This window comes from Cyanistes caeruleus, chromosome 11 (assembly GCF_971803275.1).
Source record: "Cyanistes caeruleus chromosome 11, bCyaCae1.hap1.1, whole genome shotgun sequence".
Lineage (NCBI taxonomy): Eukaryota > Metazoa > Chordata > Aves > Passeriformes > Paridae > Cyanistes > Cyanistes caeruleus.
Window position 1 is genome coordinate 14,053,496 of NC_141711.1, and position 20,624 is coordinate 14,074,119.

General features: G+C 42.5%; 2 protein-coding genes across 3 annotated transcripts in view; one reads left to right on the forward strand and one right to left on the reverse strand.

The window, feature by feature from the left end:
* Positions 1 to 13,418, reverse strand: part of FANCD2 (FA complementation group D2) — a 35,841-nt gene extending 22,423 nt beyond the window's left edge. The window contains exons 1-17 of one of the 2 annotated variants that reach the window (XM_086845269.1): positions 13,281 to 13,418; positions 11,989 to 12,078; positions 11,694 to 11,828; positions 11,014 to 11,081; positions 10,215 to 10,318; positions 9,666 to 9,729; positions 8,858 to 8,910; positions 7,847 to 7,925; positions 7,062 to 7,186; positions 5,612 to 5,699; positions 4,578 to 4,682; positions 3,814 to 3,914; positions 3,216 to 3,324; positions 2,578 to 2,613; positions 2,064 to 2,207; positions 1,495 to 1,629; positions 1,052 to 1,183 (exon numbers count right to left, since the gene is read on the reverse strand). In XM_086845269.1, coding sequence (XP_086701395.1) covers positions 1,052 to 1,183; positions 1,495 to 1,629; positions 2,064 to 2,207; positions 2,578 to 2,613; positions 3,216 to 3,324; positions 3,814 to 3,914; positions 4,578 to 4,682; positions 5,612 to 5,699; positions 7,062 to 7,186; positions 7,847 to 7,925; positions 8,858 to 8,910; positions 9,666 to 9,729; positions 10,215 to 10,318; positions 11,014 to 11,081; positions 11,694 to 11,828; positions 11,989 to 12,055 — 1,545 coding nt within the window. In that variant the 5' untranslated portion in view covers positions 12,056 to 12,078; positions 13,281 to 13,418. Of the gene's footprint in view, positions 1 to 1,051; positions 1,184 to 1,494; positions 1,630 to 2,063; positions 2,208 to 2,577; positions 2,614 to 3,215; positions 3,325 to 3,813; positions 3,915 to 4,577; positions 4,683 to 5,611; positions 5,700 to 7,061; positions 7,187 to 7,846; positions 7,926 to 8,857; positions 8,911 to 9,665; positions 9,730 to 10,214; positions 10,319 to 11,013; positions 11,082 to 11,693; positions 11,829 to 11,988; positions 12,079 to 13,255 lie in introns of both variants that reach the window. The other variant, XM_086845270.1, reaches the window with a different exon arrangement.
* Positions 13,414 to 18,626, forward strand: EMC3 (ER membrane protein complex subunit 3). The gene is made up of 8 exons (XM_086845285.1): positions 13,414 to 13,650; positions 13,735 to 13,792; positions 14,556 to 14,649; positions 15,273 to 15,377; positions 16,069 to 16,150; positions 16,302 to 16,381; positions 16,968 to 17,050; positions 18,379 to 18,626. The coding sequence occupies exons 1-8, from the start codon at positions 13,496 to 13,498 to the stop codon at positions 18,505 to 18,507; spliced, it is 786 nt and encodes a 261-aa protein (XP_086701411.1). The 5' UTR covers positions 13,414 to 13,495; the 3' UTR covers positions 18,508 to 18,626.
* Positions 18,627 to 20,624: the final 1,998 nt, after the last annotated feature.

Sequence of the window (20,624 nt, forward strand, 5' to 3'; positions counted from 1 at the left end):
AAACACATTAATTGTCAACCTCAGGGAAGAGAATAAACTTTTCCCTTTTTTGTACACACATGAAAAAGCTACACTCAAATTAAGCAAACATAAATGCCAGGCTATTGTTCTGACCTTACTTATGGGAGCTCATTTTATCAGAATGGGAAGAATAATTTGGCTACCATAAGCATTTTGGGAGTGCTCAGGACAAGTGAAAGCTATCTTCTTTCACTGGATTGGCCACAGGATTCAAAGTATTTGACAAGCAAGTAATTAAGCAAGTAATTTTCATTTAACAATCAACCAACTAAACAGCAAAAAGTATACAGCTTTCCCACAATGTGTAATTAAATCACAAGGAACACCAAAATACCAGAGGTATTTCTTCAAGGGCTCTTAAATACAAGCTGTCTTTAAGCTAAAAACCATCACAGATGATGGAGGAGTGTTCAAGGAAAGTACTATTACGTGCTTGCCTTGCTGCTTAGCTCTTCCCTCAGTCTCCACTTTCAGTACTTTTGGAAATAGGCAACTGGGCAGGTCTCACCCTGCTTAACATTCTTAAAGCTCAAAAGTCCATTTTTTTCTCCCCACTGAGTACTTTCTTCTTTTAAATTTTAGGATATGCTTTTTTCCCATCTCTGCAAGCAATTTTGTCTTAGGATTCAAATACTGGCTAAAGTACTGTCAGTCTTCCAATAGACAGAATGTGCAGTCCACAAAAGGGACAGGTTTTTGCCAAGTTTTGAAGTAGCTCATGTAAATAAGGACAGCATTTTCCTGCCGTTGTAGGCACCATTCCATGCCTGCAATTTAAGCATTGTCCAGCTGAAGGGAATTGTTTATCTCAATTTCCCCTGTCAAAGAATCATACAGTCTTATCTTACAGCTCACACTTTGACAGCAGATACCTTTCACTTCTGACCACTGCCTTTCTCCAGACAGAAAAGTTTTACAGGTACAAGTTTTTCCAATACCTCTATTTTGAAGAAGTACTGGCCTATTCTGGATCTGAGGTAAAGTGGTGTAAGGGACCCAAAATCTAGTACAAACCCAGAAATGCACATACCTTCACAAAGGTGGCATAGCGCATCAGCAGGGACGTGTGCAGCACCACCAAATCCGTGAGCACATCCAGAGAAATGTCCAGTTCTGTCTCACTTCCACTGCACACATGAGTCACCAAAGCAGTCACAACCTCCTAAGGAAAAAGCCACCAAAAGAACTTTCAAGAAGTGAAATTTCAACAGAAGAAATGTTTGCCTTGCTCTGCTTATATGAACTGCACTGATCAAGTACAGATAATCACAGCAGTCTTTGTGCTTGAAGTCACTTGCTACCAGTCTTGCTGTGACTGCTCCCCATCTTCTTGTCGGCCTACTCTTTGGCACAGACCTCTGTTCAATGGCTTCCAACTGCCTGAAACCCTGTCCCCTAAAGGATCATGACATACACTTTAGAAAACTTAAAGTGCAAACCCAAATAAAATAGCTGCCACCCATCACGCTGTACCTGCTGGCAGTAGGAGTCAAAGGCTGCAAAAGCTTGTTTGTACATGCAGCTGCCAAAGGAGACCACAGCTGGGTGTGCTGAGTGAAGAAATGTCTGAGCAAGGGCTAGGATTGAAGGGAAGAAGTCTTTGATAACCTGAAATACAGACACCATGATAAAGGAGATTACTGTTGCTTGTTTTCAACATATCCAATTCTGAGGAAAGCTCAACTCCAAAAAAACCACATGACAGTTACAACAGAGAACATGTGCCTTGGGACACTGATCTGGACTAAGAATTATAAAAGAGAAGTACATGAACATCGCTGGAAAGGTTTAAATAATATACCTTTAATATATCATTATTATATATATATATTTATAATATTTCATATAGTATTAATTATAATATATAATGATATAATATTGTGTCAATATAAATATTAATAAATGATGTATTATATAAATTACCTAATATATATTTATATTATAACTATAATATATTAAGTAATATAGCAGCACAGGGCTAAATCATCATTTCACAAGATCTTTGAGAGATAAAAGAGTTCCAAAGCAAGACCAGCACTGACCGTTGAATGGTTTTGGAAGGCATTCTGCATCAGCTGTTCTGGCAGGAAGCCCAGTCGGATTTTGCTTCTCAAGACCTTCTCAGTTTGCTTCCTGTTCCTCATGTTTGTATAATGGATTAGCAGCAAAACTATCAGATCCAGAACCTTTAAAGGAAATAACCACCACTCACTATGCTGAAATATTAAATTGTCTAGATAACTCAAAGTCTAAACTGAGAAGAAAAAAAAGAGTTCAAAAAGTCCCAAGAGACACAGCTGAAATAAATTGATCTTATGAGTCCAACAGGATGGAATTAAAGCAGGATAAGTCCGAACCTTAACATTAGGAAGGGATGAAGCAAGAGTTACAAAGAAAATGGATGGTTGTTATACTTGGAACAAGTCCAATACCAAAAGAACCACCCATGAAACATCATTGACAAGATTCTGCTCCAGCTACAAAAATCTCTTCATCTACAGCTATGAAGAAAGCCCTTGAGAAACCAGAAGGATACTTACAGAGCAAAACTATTACCTTATGGTCAGACACAGATGTGCTGTTCTCAATAGCCTGAAAGAAAAAAAAAAACAAAAACAAAACAAGCAAGCTGTTAGGCCACAGTACATTCATATTACATATACATATTACATTCCAAAAACAGACCAAAGGAGGTAGGCACCAAAAGTCTGTGACACCCTGCTCACAGATTTCTGTCCTCTACAGAAGGATTCCTATCAAAGTCAGCAAACTGGATCTTGCCAACGAAAGAGAATCCAGAAGGTATTGAAAAAAATAGCTGAAAACTGAGTTTGAACAAGGACATTCTTAAGTAACATCAGGCTTGAGAAAGGAACTGAGGTACTGAACAATGAGGACAAGAAACAGCTGGTTTACACTGAAATTATATTTATATTATATTTCAGTGTAAATTATATTTAACCTAATACCAGCTTATGCTGATTTCTAGCAGGATATTTTCAAGCAGCTTAAGGCTTCACATAGATCAGTCTCAATATATGGGTATACATGTTTCCTCCTTTGCAGAATGAAATCTGTATCAGTAAAATGAAGGGCTAACATTTGTCTTTTAGTACCACATTTGATTACAAAAAAGGCTCAGGCTTAATCAAAGAGCCCAAATAACTAAGGAAGCAAGGACTGAAGCATCTTACCTTAATCCATGCTTCAGAGACATCTTTCTGAAATCTCACAGCTAACTTGATCACATCAAAAAGTAGCTTCACACAGTTCTGGCTGGTGGTTACTTGGCTCAGGGAAGAACTGCAAATCATCATAAAAGAGGAGACTCAGTCCCTCCAAATATTGTCACAGAAGGAGCAAAGCAGCCCAGCAGTCACAGCAGTTACTTAAAGCAGCCATTGTCCAGAGGGAATGCTCTGGTAAGGATAGGGAGTTTCACGAGAGAGTGGAAACAGAGGTCACAGAATCAATGGAAAACATACTGGAGGGAACTTAAAACAGATATAATGATAGCACCATTATTAAAAATGAAGTTGCTTGTCCCCATGCAGACATGGAGGCAGATGGTTCAAAAGGAACTACATCCATGGCACAGGAAGCTGGCTGGGAAAGGAGTGACAAATGTATTGTATTAGTACCAAGCAGGAAGGAATAAAGGTGTCTGTGCCTTTCCACAGGATAAATTACGCTCGTGTATGAAGCCAATTGTGCCAGAGACCAGAAGAGGAACAGTTTAAGTTCTCTTGTCTCATCCTACCCTTGGAGAATCAGGTAAACCTGTTAAAGTACCTGGCATGGACTTGGCTTTTAATCTTCTTCTGGGAAGTGTGAATCTGCAGGGGCAGAACACACGATGACAAATCCAAGCTCTTACGAAGATCAGAAATCACCTGTATAACACAAATCCATACACAAATCACTGTGACAAATGAGCAAAGAACAGAAAAAGCTGAGGAAAACAATTTCCCATAAAAACCCTAAAATAACAAATCAAAACTCATATATTTGTAAATATTCACAAGTATCTAATCATGTCCAAATTTAATTTTTTTAACTTAGAAAATGAATCAGCAAAACTTTCTCTTCACCTACATGTCATACAAAAGATAGAATTTTTTAAGACCTACTCTGAGAAATTGCCACCTATATATCTGCTTTATGTTGCTGTGAATTGTTTTTATTCTGTTTAGCAGCTGAGCAAGATATATGACAGCCTCAGGAATTCTGGGACATGAAAGTTTACCAACCTGACTGATGTTCAAATGCAGTGTACCAGCACAGACTGGCTTCCATGTCACAGGCACACTTCTTTTTACAGGGGACTCCCTGAAAGATTTGGGCAGATCACAAACCTCATTTGGCTTAGGCTGAGGCTTCCTCAACGGAAACAAAGTGTGTTTGATAGCTCAGCAAGGCTGGCTTTGATCCCTGGCAATATTAAAATTTTACTTGAAAACATTAAAAACATACAGCTCTGTGTGTGAATCAACTTCTCTCTGTTAAAACACATACTCATGTGGAAAACACACTTCATTATGAAGAAGATACTGTACCTCTACTGCATCTGCTGCCTTGACATTTTGGAGAATGAATTTTACTACTACAGGCAAATCTTCCAGTTTTACAGAAGGCACAATGGTCATGGCAGACTGTCGAACCTGAGGAGAGAGCAACACTCCATCAGCTGGAAGACAACGCTTCACAGAAACATAGTTAAGTTAATGAGGAGGAATGCTTGGAGACTTACAGTCCAGCCTTCTGCTCAGAGCAGGAAGTACTAGATGAGATTCACCTTGGCTTTGCTGAGTCTTGAAGGATGGAGGAAACCTCCAATCCCTGCCACCTCTTTGAAAATTTATGTCAATGCAGACCCTAACTTGCTTTTCCAAATGTCCACCCAAAACTCCTGTTGTGGCCACTGCCCCATATCACTCTTCAACAAGGAGAGCTTGGCTCCATCATTTTTTAACTGGCTTTCAAGAGGGCAAAGCATGGAGGTTGTGTAGCCTGCTACACAGCACTAGCCTTTTGGCACTATGTAAAACACTATTTATGCACTTAAATGAACCAATTTTATTTTATTCATAAGAAGCCCAACTCCAAAAAGTGGAGCAATGCAACATATCCAAAAGGCACATCATCATCTCTTCTCCTTTATCAGCACTCTGCAGAGAAAATCTATTTCATTATTTAATCACCAATCTGCCTTTCTTTAGAATATACAGTCTAATCTGGTCACTGTACTTAAAAAAGATTAAATATTTGATAATAAGGTTTAAGTCAGGAAGTAAAAAATTACTGCAGCAGGACAAAGTGCTTCTGCATTTGCTGAAACAGCCGTGAATGAAATGCCTGACTGTTACAGTGTGCATTCAGAAAACTTCTTTCTGCTCTTCACTGAACCCCTCATACATGTTTGAAAAACCGGCTTTCGCTTCTGACCTCTTTCCAACTTCAGGAGCTCAGGACTTTTGAAGGCCTACAGGAGTCAGATTTAGCAAAATACTTGGAATGAAGAAACAGTTCCAGCTCTCATGTTGCTAAGCAGGGGCTGGGGCCTGCTGAAGTGCTCAGTAAAAGCTCTCACCTCAGCCACAAGTTCTGCATCAAGGTCCAGACGAGAGAGGGCATCCAGGATTGGCACTGTCAGCCGTCTGCCCTGCTTCAGCAAGCAGCTGATAAACAGGGAAAAGAAAACAAATGGTCCTCTTAACAAAACCAAGAATGTATCTTTTGTGTATTGTATGATTCCAGTAATTTTTGTCATTAGTGAAAAAAAATAAAAATCCCTGAAACTGACAACATATACCACTGGCATTATGGAAAACTTGTTCCCCAAATTATTACTCTTCATGTAAGAGCTACAGCTGTTTTTAACAGCCTTATGCACTTTCCCAAAACTTATGTAATCATTCTTAGCTGACATCTCAGTTTCTTACAAATTTTCTCTATCAAGAAGTTCTACTGAAATTTTGTTAGTTGAAAAACACCTCATCTGCAGCATCCTGGTAACACTGTCATGCTCCCTAATTCATTAGAAGTAATGAGTTGTTTTCCTCATCAGAAATGGGTAGAGGCTATTGAGAACATGGAAATACATATGCCTTGCTGATACTGTTCAGATCTCAGCTTTCAAAATACACAAAGAGAGAAAAGAGAAATCTGAGGAGTTTGATTAGCATAAGAAAAATGTGTGGAGTTTTTTATATAGAAGCTGAGGCAATAAACAGAATGAAAACAAAGTCACAATTTGAGATGGTAAAAGGAACAGGATGCACTGCCTGCACTAATAATCTGTAACAGTGATCACATGTTTGAAAAGGTAATTAACACCAGCATAAATGTAAGTGCTCTGTGCAATAAGAATTAGAAACATTTAAACTACTCAAATTATTGTGTATAATGAATACGTTATTAAAGAAGACAGATGTAAGGATTAGCCTATGGCAGTGCTGCCTGGGAGGATAACTCTTGGCATTAGGTCCCCCAATTGTTTGGATCAGTAAATATGCTTGAGAAAAGTATATAAAATAGCCAGAAAGTTCTATTTCATGCACACATTTACTGTGTTGTGGGTCTGGGGTTTTTTTTAATTAATAAAAACCATGTTGATCCTCACACAGCGGAATCTAAGACAAATCAGAAGTTGTCACTAGTAATAGCCAAGTGATTTATCATAGACTATCCAGCAGAAGTAGTGAGTACTTAACTGGATGCTACCTGTGCTGTCTCCAGGTAGTCAAGAGTTTAATAATAATTTAGATAAAAGCTTTAGATAAAAGTTTTTGAGCACTGTCTAAATGTAATGTCTTTTGCTGGATTGCCTGTGCTCTCTTTACGAGCATAACAGTACAAACGGAATGTCCTAAGACAGTGGTAAGTGTCCCCAGATGTCGCAGTTAACAGGAACACAGCGCTCTCCTAATACTTCAGTCAGCCCTAGAGCAATCTGCATTAATGCATCTTGTCCTTTTCTGCTAAGTGCAAGGGGAAAAAGAACAAAACAAAACAAACCCTCCCAACCAAATCATTCATACCTGAGCTCTCTGGCAACCTCACTTTGCTGGGAATCCTCCAGGATCTCAGGTAAACTGGTGATAATATCATGCTGGATTGGTACTGGAGAGACACTAATCATCTGCATTAACTTCTTGACCAGATCCTGCAGGCAAGAGGAGCATTGGTGAAATGCACAAATCTCTCAGTACAACAATATTATGCATCTAAGGTCCCACAGTGCAACATCTGTCTGAGTTTATGCCAACTGTCCCTTAATTCATTGTCCTGCTGACACCATGAAGCAGAGCATGGACTTTTGTGGAACAGTAGTATTTTAGAACTAGGATATAATGATATTGGTGAGCAAAGGAAACTAGGAAACACAAGCTTCCCAGTGTTTAGTACTCCAGTAGAGAGTAACCCATAGGGACCAACTGACTTAGGAAAAAAATCACCAGAGCAGAACAGAGAATTCATCCGCACACATTTGCAAGTATCCAGTACCTTGTTAAAATCAAACAAGAGGGGATTGTAACTTCCTGCCAGCAACAGCTTTATAATGGGATCATCTGTGTGAGCACACATGCACAGATATAAATTTATGTAAAAGAAGACTTAGAGCAAGGAAAGAAGAAAAATAGTAAAAGATGTTCAGAGGTTACTCAAGGCAATTATAATGAAACAGAAAAAAATTAAATCTCTTCTTCAGCATGTGAAAAATATCAGTTCTCATCAGCACCATAATTCAATCTAATCCCACCTGAGAGGCATTCCAGAAGTCATTTGGAAAAAGCATCCATGTGATTGCACCTCTGGTACCCACCTGGCTGTCAAGGAGCCTGTCAAGCCACTTAAATTGATTGACAATGAGCCGGGGGAAATTTGTTCCAAAGGTGCCCACACTGAAACAGCAGAAAAGGACACACAGGTTAGTGAGATCTACAGACACCAAAGCTCTGCTGCTGGTCAGCAAGATCAACACCATTCTTAACAGGCCATGAATACATAGAAAGAACTTCACTCTTCTTACAGTTTGACAGGAAACAAGTGTAACAAGATCCATTTTTAGAATTCCCAAAGGATTCACAGGATAATCAACAGCTTATCACTTTTACATACAAGATCCTTTATAATTCTTGGGTGAAAGAAGTTCAGACCTTGTGACTGTCTAGGTTAAACCCTCCTCAAACAAGATTTCAGTCTGAGACAATTTCTTGGGCTACACCCCTGTGCAGCATTTGTATCCTGTATTTCAGCACTGGAACAAAAAGTGCAACAGGAACAGCCTCATCTTTCTGCCCCTTGGTCTGTCCCACTAACTCCAGGGCACAGGAAGAAGAATTGGTCAAGTCTTGCCTGTGTTACACCTCAAGATCTCTTACTCCACTATGGTGTTCTATGTTCAAAAACCAAGAGATGCTCTTTCAATTTCCCTTGTTTGAAGACAACTTGCAATTTTAAAAGGATATCTGTTTGCATCTCCCAGCCTCCTAAAACTCTGCCAGCAGCCACTTCCATCTTTTATCTAATGATGAGACAACTCTCTAGTCCCTCTGCTGAAATAATTCCTAAGCTTGTGTCAGCAGCTGGAAAAAGCACAGTCAATGCACAATGTCTGCATTTCACCTTCTTGAAATTTGTCTTCTGTTTTATGGACTAACAAATTTAAGGCCATGGTACCTCACAGATTATTTTACACAGGTATGGAAAAAAACCCCCGTATCAGTGCAAACTGCCATTCAAGCAAATTTGAAGTAACAGCTAAAGTCAAACAGCTGGTGATTGTCCAAAAGAAATTTCATTTCAAGGCAGAGAGAAGCCAGTTTATACTCACATGTCAAAAAAGAATTCGGGGATCTTTTCCAACAACAGTGTTATGACAGCAGGCTAAAAGAAAGGAAAAAGACAGTGTTAGGGTGATTTACTGGCTGTGCTGTGGTACTGCCACCAAAACTGAGCTTTCAGAAAAGATTAAATATACACAGAGAATAAAATACTTGAAAGGCTCAATAAAAGTATTTCCTGTATAAGAAATCTCTTGCCTAATGCCAGAAATGAGGCACACAGACTAAGAAATGAAAACCACTTTAAAGAGTGTGGTATAAACTACCCACATAACCCAGCATGCCCAGAGCATACAGACAGGATGAACAATTCCTCTGGGCCAATGAGGAATTGGAGACCCTGAGCTGCTCTTCACCACACAGAAAACCAAAGAATCAATTTTAGATAAGTTTGAAAACAGTGCCCAGCTCTAGCACTTAAAAATTCTTCACAGTGGAAGTGGTTATATCTCACCAGAATTTCCCATGGCTGACCTCAGCCATCACCTCTCATTCTGCCCCTGTTCACCTTTGAGAAGGGTCTGGCTCTGTGTTCTCTACACCTTGCAACCAATATTTGAAGACCATGAAATTTCCCTTAATCTTCCTTTAAAACTGAACAAACCCAGTTTCCCCTGTCTCTGCTTGTCTGCCATGTGTCTCATGCCCCAAGCATCCTTGTGTCCTTACGACAACAAGCTGGACACTACTCCAGATGCCACCTCACGTGCCTCAAAACCAGTTCTATTAATCCTTTACTTAAGCAAAATGTTCTCTACAATCAAAACCATTGTAAAGAGCAAGCTAAGGTACCCATACCTGTAAGATCTTAATCCCAAGAAGCAGTTTAATGAGGCTTTCACAATATGAGTGCACCAGATTCCTGCAAAATGAAAGATTCCATCACAGCTGTGTCAAAAACATGCTGGGAGAACAGGCTGTAGCTCTTTCCACGACTGTTTTTCTTAAAAACTACATATAATGACTTAAGGTAACACATGGTAATCACAGACACACACAAGATTTAAAACTGCCCTTCAGCTCTGAACCAGCTCACTCTCTACAAGACTAGAAATGTGAAAATTTGTGGTAAAGCTGTATCTCCTTGAAAATCTCAGAAAGGAATTGACCTTCACCAGCCCTGGCCAATTTTTTTCACAGTATTTGGTTGTTACCATAAAATGCCATGGAATCCAACGTGTGCCATGGGCAGACAGTAAATTCAGTGACTTAACACTCTAAACTCCCTGCTATTAAACAGCCATCCTGCCTTGGTGTGGAGCCTTTAGCTGCACCCTGGTCAATGTCACAGGACATAACTAAAGACTGGCTCTGACTGAAGGGAAAGGCAAAATACATTTCCTCTACCTGGACCCCTCAGTCCGTACAGGAGTGCACGGCAAGAGGCAGTTCTTGAACTGGTTCCTGTCCTTGATGTGAGATTCCAGGCCACTGATGAACTGCTCCACAACCTGCAAAGCAGAGAGAAGTTATCCACCCCAGCCAACTACTGTCCTTTAGGATGCATTTGGAAGCAGATGATGAGAACCAGGAAGAGTTAAGGGAACTGCAGACAGAAACTCTCACAGAAGGAATGCTGGATAATAAATGAATGCTAGTCTAGACCATTTCCAGAGGAAGCATTGATTGTTCTTCAAAGGAACTCTAAAGAAAGTGTCTTACATCTTACTTTGATTTAAAAAGGCTTTACCTTTCTTGCTGTTCAGCTGAGATAGCAACATTTTATGTGATGAGAGCTGCACCCAAAATACATTTGGAGTCAAATCACTGGCCTCAGAAATTTCACCCTGGACTTGCTCTCTGGGGAGGAGCTTCACATCATGGCAGTGTTAATGCTGCCAGCTCCCACCCAACACAAAACCAAAGCCAGCTTCCACCAGAAAGCTGTGCAAGTGATTTGTCTGCTCTAAGAGTCTTTGTCTGTTGAATAATATTGCCAATGAAAATTACTTTGAGAGAAAAACAGTGGGACTAAAAGGCTAGAACAGCAACACTGAGAGAACTGGAAACTCTGAACCACAGAAATCCAAGATAAGCTGCTGTGTTGCACACTTTTGTGTGGGACTAGCAGGGACAGGCAGCTGCATTTGCATATTTTCCTACTCAGCAGACAGCTTTAAAGGTGGCTCCTGCCAAAGTTACTTACAGCTGGGTAAGTAGGGTGCTTTTCCAGGGCCAGACAGAGCTTCTTCTGGAAAGCCATTTGATCAACAGCTAAGGAAACAGTTTAGAAAGGAAATAAACAAGTCTGTCCATACAATAATAAACATGACTGTCCATCACAACAGCTACACCAAGTACAAGCTCTCAAGCCCACCCACCAGCATTTCCTCATCTGCTCTATTGAGTTGCAAAAGCCTGAGTGGAATCAGCACTTGTGCTTTCTTTAGTCTGGGCTGAGAGTAGCATTGAAGACACTGAATACAGGACTTCCTTGGACAGGCCAGGCCTGTCGGACAAGGAAGGCCTTGTCTGAAATGAAAGGCAACAATGCCACATTTGTTTCCCCATTTCAGAGCTCCTGCCTCTGCAATTCAATACTGTAATCACAGATGCAGTCTAATATTTTTCTATATACCTCCAATAATCTTTCAGAAATCTTTAGACTTAACAGGTGGTATAATGAGTTTAGGTGATGCACTGAATTCAGCAGATATGAACAAGAGCTATGTAAGATATGTAAGAGGCCAAATGAAGGTTTGCTTGAATTTTGAAACAAGCTGTCTCAAGCACTTCTGTGCTACAAGTAAAACACACTATTACTTTGTACTAGCCATCCTTGCAGGTTTTGATCTAAATCAGAAAGAGCAAATGTTAAACTCATACCTATTTCATTCTGCCCCTCCCCAGCTTTCAGCACAATTCCTGATGTCCTGAGGAGCTCTTCAAAGACTCCTTCATTTTCCAATCCACAGAAGATAGAGGCATTTTCCTTATCAGAAATCCGTGACTTCTTAGTTTCTGAGAAAACAAGACATACTGCATCAAATATATCAAAAAATCAATAGTGTCATTAACAATCAGCATTATCAAAATTGCCATTTTGGCATTGTCCTTGCTTGGGAGCTGTTGCCTCTGTTAATGGGCACCCACCCCACTAAGACAATAACCAAGCACCTACTTGGCAAGTCTGTCTTGCAGCTCCCTTCAGAAGCATCAACCTTCGACAATTTCCTTTTCGAAACCATGGTAACAAAACCTTTGTTGTTGCCTAAAAAAATGCATGAAAAAGACAAGTGTTTAATTAATCTCTTTTTCAAAGCAGATCTAGAATGTATTAAAAACAGCAAAAGGGAACACAACAGAAATTGTGAGTGCTCAAAGAAAGACAGATTGCCTGGGTAACCAATATCACACATTTTTCTGCTGTGCAAGTTGAAATTTTAGAGCTCATATTTAAATAGCACAATACATCAGTTTTTCTAAAATTCAATTTTTCATAAAATAAGGCTTGGCCTTTCATTCAGGCATCAGGCAAATAAAATGGCAAATTAAAATGAGCTACTATGAGGACCCAAATTGCATCCACTGAGCTAAACTCAAGACCCTCTCCACATGCCTGGACAAAGCAACAAAGGATTCACCGGTGAGTGTTCATAAGCCCAACCACATTAAGTGACCCTGTTCATGTCCCTAACCATGAATCATAGCCAGTGTACTCTGTCAGCACAAACCTCCACCTAACCCTTCCTCTTTTGGGGGGTGGCAACAATTAAAAAGAAAAAAAAACCACAAAAACTTGACTCGCCTTTAAAACTTAAAGGTTATTTAAACAAGATGTGTGCACATCTCACAATAAATTTCTATTGCTTGGCAGAGGCTAGTAAAATGAGTTTCTTAAAATATCAGCATGAAAGTGGAACGGTTAAAAAAAAAAAAAGTGCAGTGAGCCTTTGAAAGGTGTTTCAGGTGTACAAATATCTGAAAAACGGGTGCCAAGAAGATGATACCAGACTCTCTTCAGTGGTGCCCAGTGACGGGACAAGGAGCAATGGCCAAAACTAAAACACAAGACGTTTCACTTCGATATAAACAAAATCGATATAAGCAACCTTTAGGGTGTGGATGGCAGAGCACTGGAAGAGGTGCCCAGGGAGGTCGTGGAGTGTTCCCCTCTGCAGCCATTGCAAACCCACCCGGACCCGTTCCTGTGTCACCTGCTCCGGGTGCTCCTGCCTCGGCAGGGGGATTGCACTGGGTGATCTCAGAGCTCCCTTCCAGCCCTATCGATGTTCTGTTCTGGGTGCGAGGTGCAGTCTGACAGCACAGCCAGGCGTCAGGCCGGCACCTTCCCATCGCACCTACTACCAAAGGCTGGGCAGTGCCTGAGGCGGCCTTTTCAGCTCCCCTCAGCTCAGTTCAGCCCAGCTCACCTGAGCCCCCCTCACCTGAGCCGAGCCGAGCCGAGCTCACCTCTCGACCTCTCCCGTCCCCTGCAGGTAGGACAGCACACCCCGCTGTCCCCTCACGCCGCTCCCGCCTCTCGCGCTCGAGTTTCCCGCCAGCGGCGCGCGCTGACGCCGTTCCGCCGGCGGCGGAAGGGCCGGCCCCGGAAGCGGAAGCGGAAACGGGGCGGGCGGCGGCGGCCCGGTGTCGGCCGGAGCCGGGCCCGAGGCGGCACCGCCGCGATGAGCGAGCCCGAGCTGCTGCTGGACTCCAACATCCGGCTATGGGTGGTGCTGCCCATCGTCTTCATCACCTTCTTCGTGGGCATGATCCGGCACTACGTGTCCATCCTGCTCCAGAGTGACAAGCGCCTCACGCAGGAGCAGGTGTCTGACAGGTCAGGGCCCGCCTGATCCCCGCTCCCCCGGCCCGGCCCGCTCCCCCCGGCCCGGCCCGCTAACGCCGCGTGTCTCTCTTCCAGCCAAGTCCTGATCCGGAGCCGAGTCCTTCGGGAAAATGGAAAATACATTCCAAAGCAGGTAGGGAGCTGCGCGCTCGGGCTTTACAAGGAGGATGGCTGGGAAAGGAGCACAAAGCGCGGGGCTCTGCCCGGGCAGTGCCGCGGGAGGAGCAGCGCTCGCAGGGGCCGGCGGGGTCGGACGCTGCCGGCTCACCCCGGAGCCAGAGCAGTGTCAGGAGTGCAGATTCTTAGGAAACTTGGACACAGCACCGCTGTATATGTCTTTTCCTTGACATTCATGTTAGCTGTCACTGCTCGATGTTTTAGCTGCATGCTGACATGAGATGTGCCTCCAAACTGTCGTGTACAGTATCTGCCAGCAAGCACACAGGGGTGTAGTGCAAACTTGGGATAACGAGGTGGTCATACAATGTCAGCTGAAACAATTGCTGAATTATAAATGCATCGTTGGCTCTGTTGGTACCAAATGTGTATTTTGTGAAATCCAGAGGTCAGTTGGGTGAGTGAAGATGTTCCATGTATCAATATTGGTGCTCCATGAGCACAAAGAATTTGAACAAAACACTAAAAGCTCTTAAATTGGCATGGGTTTATTTTCAGAGAACTATTCTAATTACTTTAAGAATTTTAAAAAGCCAGAGATATGGTACTGTGGATGCATTAAAACATGAGGAGCTTTAAGAACACATGGGCAGTGAGGCACCTATCCCAGGAAGGTGTGTTGTGAAAGAACTCATGAGATGACTGAATGTCTGAGCAAGAATTAATACTTCTGTCCTTTTACTTTTTATGGTGTTGGCATTGTCTTTTTCTGTTTTCAGTCTTTCCTGTCCCGGAAATATTTTTTTAATAACCCTGAGGATGGATTTTTTAAGAAAACAAAAAGAAAGGTAGTGCCTCCTTCACCAATGACAGGTATGTTAAGGTACCCTAACTGCAGCCAGGTAGAAAAACTTGTGTCTGCTGAGTGTGGAAAGTGAATCAACTTTGGAGGGAGCACAGGCAGTGTGAGGAATTATTATCTCTCTCTTGGATAATAAAAATACTAAATTGCTCCATGTTGCTTAACTTCTGCCTTGAGCTCCTTGCAACATCTCAGGAGACCTGACCTCCTCAGGGTAGCCAGGAGTGGGAGTCCTGCTCTTCTCTCTTTTTGCCAGTGTTTTGCTCCAGCTCCTGCAGGGTCTTCTCTAAAGTTATTTAATTTAACTAATGTATACAGCAAGATAGGAGCTTGTTGTCCTTCCTCTACCCAGGTCAGCTCACAGAGGGGTCAGGTAAGTTCAGAGATCTGGGGCAAGGGATAGGGTCAGACACAGAACACAACACCTCTGTGGCAGCAGCTGCTACCACACTGGCTGAGCATCACATATTGCATAGTATTGTCAAAAAAATTGTTCAATTTCAATGGAAAATTATAGATAATGGGATAGGACTGTTGTCTCATGCAGTTTCTTAATTAAATTAGCTGACATGTAATGACTTGTTTCTCTTTATTGTGATGTGCTGCTACTTCACATCCCGTCTATGATTTACAGATCCTACCATGCTGACAGATATGATGAAAGGGAATGTAACCAATGTTCTGCCTATGATCCTCATTGGTGGTTGGATCAACATGACATTTTCAGGATTTGTCACAAGTAAGTGTCTGCAATAACATGGGTTTGGCTGTGTTTCTGAAGATGACCTTGAGGGTCTGGGCTGCATCAGAGATTTGCTCCACGACCTGAGAACAGTTAGAAGCAGCATAAATTTGCCTTGAGGCACTGCTGCTCTTCACTCCATGAACTGCACAGATTTGCCTGTCCCATTGCAAAGGGGGAAAATTGTTTTCAGAATATTGGCCACGGTCTCAAAGGAAATAGCTCATGTACTTGGGAACAACTGTATTGACAAAACTAGGATTTTACTAAAGCTGCCTAAGCTTCAGGTTGATACAGTGGATTTTCCTCTGAACCTTGTCCAGGGAGTTGGTTACTGTGTAGAGCATACACATCAAAAATACTTACTTAAATTCATAGTTCTGGGTCTTTTTTTTCTATACTATTAATGTGGTAACTGTTTCTTTAACAAGGGACATTCCCTTTCACAGTCACTGAAGTAGTACCTGTGAGGGTTTATTCATCTGATTAAGTTTCAGAAAGTCTTTTTATATTAAAATGAATACAGAACTGCAGCTTTTTAAAAAAACAGTTAACTTTTCATTGTTGTACGTTGCACTCAGACTACATTAGATTAAATAAAAGAACTACCTGCTCACTTTGCCCTGTGCTTTGCAGTTGTGCATGTCACTTTGTGAAATTCTGCTTTTTTTTTTCCTTTATCCTGCAGCAAAGGTCCCGTTTCCTCTGACGCTGCGTTTTAAGCCAATGTTGCAGCAGGGAATTGAGCTGCTCACTTTAGATGCATCCTGGTAAGCCCCTGTCCTCAGCAAGCAAGGTCCAATTCCCACTTGGAAAATATTGAATGTGTTAATAGCCCTTGGATGGTCTGTGTGGGCTGCCAGAATGAGGTCACAAGCCAGCTTTGAACCAACAACAACTGTGCTTGTTCTGATTTGTCAGGGTGAGCTCTGCTTCCTGGTACTTCTTGAATGTGTTTGGACTCAGAAGCATTTATACTCTCATCCTGGGCCAAGATAATGGTAAGGCACTTGTCATTTCTGGGAACTGGCTGCCCCTTCCATGGGATGTTGTCTGAGGGAGGCTGGGGAAAAGACTTGTAAGTTTACAGCCAAAAAGTTCCTGAATGCTTCTCTTGTTTCTGTGAGGTTACTTACTGTCCATGAGACAGCTTTGACAACACCTGCAGCCAAGTACCCAAATCTCCTGCACCAGCCACTGGCTCATAAACTTCCACAGTTGTCAGCCCAGGCTTTCTTTCCCGTCAAATCAGTGTGCAAAAGTTTTGTACTCATGTTTATTTCTAGCAAGTATTTTTTTTAAGGAAAACTGCAAAGATTTCTTAATGTTAGATGTGGGGCAGGACAGATGTGCATTGGGAATGTAGAAAACTATTTTCCTCAATTTTTCTGCATACTTTATGTAGATCTGGCTAGGATGGAGCAGGTGGGAGCAAGATGTCTTGTAAGGACTCCTGGCACAGCAGTATTGCATGCTGGCTGTTGCTGCAATGTTCTCATCTATAGATAAAAACCTTCCCAATGGCACCATGCTCCAGGGAATGCTGTTTAATAACACAGAAATCAATCTCTCATTTCTCATTTGTAGCTGCAGATCAGTCCAGGGTGATGCAAGAACAAATGACAGGGGCAGCAATGGCCATGCCAGCAGATACTAACAAAGCATTTAAGGTACAGTATTCCCACCTGCATTCCTATTTGTGTGAGCTTGGAGGGTCATAGGCTGCATGTAACTCACTGTCTCCCTGTATCGAGTAAGGGATTTGCTCTGGATTCCTGTTCCTAAAATTAGAGCTGACAGCTTATGAGGGCTGTGGGAGTTGCTCTGGGTCTGGCAGAGCGCAAATAACCCTGAAGTAAACCTGACAGATCAGTCATTGCTGGTACAAAAGCTGAATTTATGTCCCATCCTCTGCTTTTGCTAAGGAAGGGTTTTGTTTTTTTAACCTTGAGGTATAAATCCAAAGCAGAAGCCGGCTCTCTAAAAGTTGTTTCAATAGTGCAGCTGAGTGTGAGTCCAGCAGGCACCTGATGGAACTTGGGTAAGAAAAGCCAGTCAGTTCAGTGGAAAATCCATCAGGATTTTACTGTCTTGAAGTTCTCCTAAAGCACTTTCCATAGGCACTTGCTTGTTACACTGCCTCTGCCTTTCACAGGCAGTTTATGCCCAGGTTTATGCACGAAGGACAGACCTGCTTTCTTGGTTTTGTAGACTGTAGAAGAGGTTTAGCCACACATAACCTGCTGCCTGGGAAGTTGGGGTGGTCTGCTCCTGCAGTTTTGTTTTCAGTAACCTTCCTGGTTAAAAAATCCCACACCTCCCAGGCAGAGGCTCAGCCAGGGAAGGGATGGCTGCAGTTGGCAGTGGTGCTGGAGCAGTGGTCGTTCTGTCACACTCAGCACTGAGGTGCAATTCCTGCCAGTACTGACTCCACTTCCACCCAGTCCTGGCTTTCCACAGCACTTCTGCCCATTCACCCTCACAGGGACCAAAACCCACTACATGTTCCAGCAGAAACAAAAGGGAAAAAGCTCCATTGCAGAGGAAGTGTTCTGGCCAAGAAATACAAATCTCTTGCTGGGCATCATGTGACATGGATTTTTTTGCAAGCTTTGTGCACAAGTCTGTGATCAGGTGCAAAATTTTTGGCCCCTTACCTGTTGTTATCAAGTAACTCTGAACTAAAGAATTAACTCACTGCAAAGCACTTGACCCACCAGAACAGGCTGTTATAGAAGAAATGGACTGTTCCAGAAGGTTAGAGGGTTGGCAGAAAGCAGATAACATCATTTTTCTAATTTCTGTAATGCAGTTTGTATTGATCAACTAACATCTAATTAAGCATAAAGCACTGATTTCAGAGTTGACAGGATTGCCAGGTTTTTAATAGAAATCAGTGCTTGTTGCCATTTTAAAAGCAAGCACTATTTTGTGTAGTTCTTGTCTAACTAATCCTATGTTGCTTTTCCTTCTCTACTTTTGTTCACTGCCAATGCAGACGGAATGGGAAGCCTTAGAATTGACAGATCATCAGTGGGCCTTAGAAGATGTAGAGGAAGAGCTCATGGCAAAAGACCTCCATTTTGAAGGCATGTTTAAGGAAGAACTTCAGACCTCCATCTTCTGAGTTTGAGAGTACGCTTTTGTCTCTTCTTGTAAAAGTTATTTGCAAAGAATTCTGTTATCTAAAATTATATAAGGTATTTTAGCAAGGCTGAGAATAAAAGAAAAACGTCATGTTCAGAACTGCAGTGCCCTCACTTTGTATTGAGCCCAAAGACAAACACTATTTCCCCATCAATTTAATCCTTCCCAAGTCTATTTGTAAGCACCTGAGTGCCCACACAGCCCTTCCTGCCTGTGAGCAGGGTGTTCCCAAAGACTGCCTGGCTGTTACTTACTGGTCCTGGTGGGGATAAAAAATGCTTTAAGCTGCCCACCTTGCACTGTAGAGAACACAGAGCAACTGTTCCTGGCTTATCCCTCTGCAGGAACTCCTCAGACCTCTTCCCCAGGGAGAACAGTCCCAGCCTGGAGAAATGCTTTGTAAAAAGAAGCTCTTCAATACTCTGGCTATTATTTTTTTCCCCCTTTCTTTATTCTGAGCACCTTTTTCTCAGGGTTAAACTCTAAATCCTCTTCAAAGCAGGAGCTGAGCCAGGACTGATTTTCTGTTCTCACCAAATCATTCCAGTGAACAGGGAAGCTGCCCCTTTGCTTTCGCTTCTTCCCAGGATAGGTTTCACACCATGTTTTGGAGGTCAGCCCTTTACAGCAAAGCTCAGCAGCTGCTGTTCTACATTAAGGCTCATTAACCCTCAGGAGTTCCAGCTGAAAACAAGCTCCTCTTGCTCTTACACTGTAATTTTGGCATGAAGACTTCAAATCTCACAAGGATTTCAGAGCCCACCTTGGCCTGCAGGACTGTGACAATCCCACACATAATCCCATTGCACTTCCTCAGCTTTTTCCAGCCTGCTCTCACAAGTGTGTTCAGGTTGCCTTGAGGAGGAAATTCCAGAGACTGCAGGACAACTACCTCAGTGGTACAGTCACAGGCAGCCCTGATACCCCTGCAGAAAACGGACAGAAGGAAGACCAGGACCTCTCAGGGATCTGCAGAGGAAGGATGAAACCATAGCTGAGGCTGTCTAATGCCTCAAAAAACCAAGGACAGCTTTGCTAGAGCACCAGGTACCAGCAACCCAGCACTGCAGGGAGAAAAGGCAACCCTAGAGCAATTTGAACCCTCAGTTGTGCAGAGCTGTGCCCTCAACAGCTGATTTTCTCCAGATCCCCACTGGCTCTGCAGGACCCACCCTCCCCCAGCCCAAATTACTCCTAGAGCAGGCATCCCCACAACCAGCAGTCTTAGGCCAAATAATGAAAGCTGAAATTAGAACAGAATCCAGTTTCAGTGCAAACCACTCTTTAATTTTCCTCTTTGTACAACAGAGCCAGCCACTTACAAAGTGCTAGTCTAAAAAACAGTCTGGTATTACAGCACACACACACCAGCCAAAGCCCAGCAGCTCAGGGGCAGAGAAAGCAGAGCTGGGCCACTTGTTCTGCAGTACAACAGTCTGTTCAGCATCTGAGACTGAGCCCCACGGATGCATTTCTCAGTGTCAGCACAGGTAGGGAGGCGAGGAGGAGAACAATGGCTATTTCAGATTGATTTCTCTTTTAGAAAGGTCTTTACTGTCCTCCTTTTCCTCTATTCCCCATTTTGGAATGCCCACATGACTTACTTTCAGGGTAAAACAAACAAAAAAATGCTGATTAGAGTAATTTCAGTGCAGTGCTACATCTTAAAAATTGCTTTTTGCATGCTTCCCTCGGTAATAAGGAAAAAAAAATACAATATTAAGAGTTGCAAATGTAAAAATGAAACAGCAGAAGCAACTAAGCAATTGTGATCTCAAAAATTCAAATTTTAATGCTTCAAAAGCGAAATTCCACAAAGGAGAATCACATCAGTAGCATGCTGGCTAGAGACAATGCCCCCTCCTCCCCATTGCTCTGCAGTGCCCTGGCAAAGGGCTGCCTGGTGCTGCCCTCCCAGGGTGCAGGGACAGGCACACTGCAATTTCCTACAGGGACTGTTGCCAGGAGCTGCAGAAAGGTGGGGCTGAGCTGGCAAGTATGGAGTTAAATGGATGAACACTGCTGACCACCACAAGAGGTGATGGTCAGCACTGAAGCTACAGCAGCTGCAAGCACATATTCCAGGGGGAACAAAAA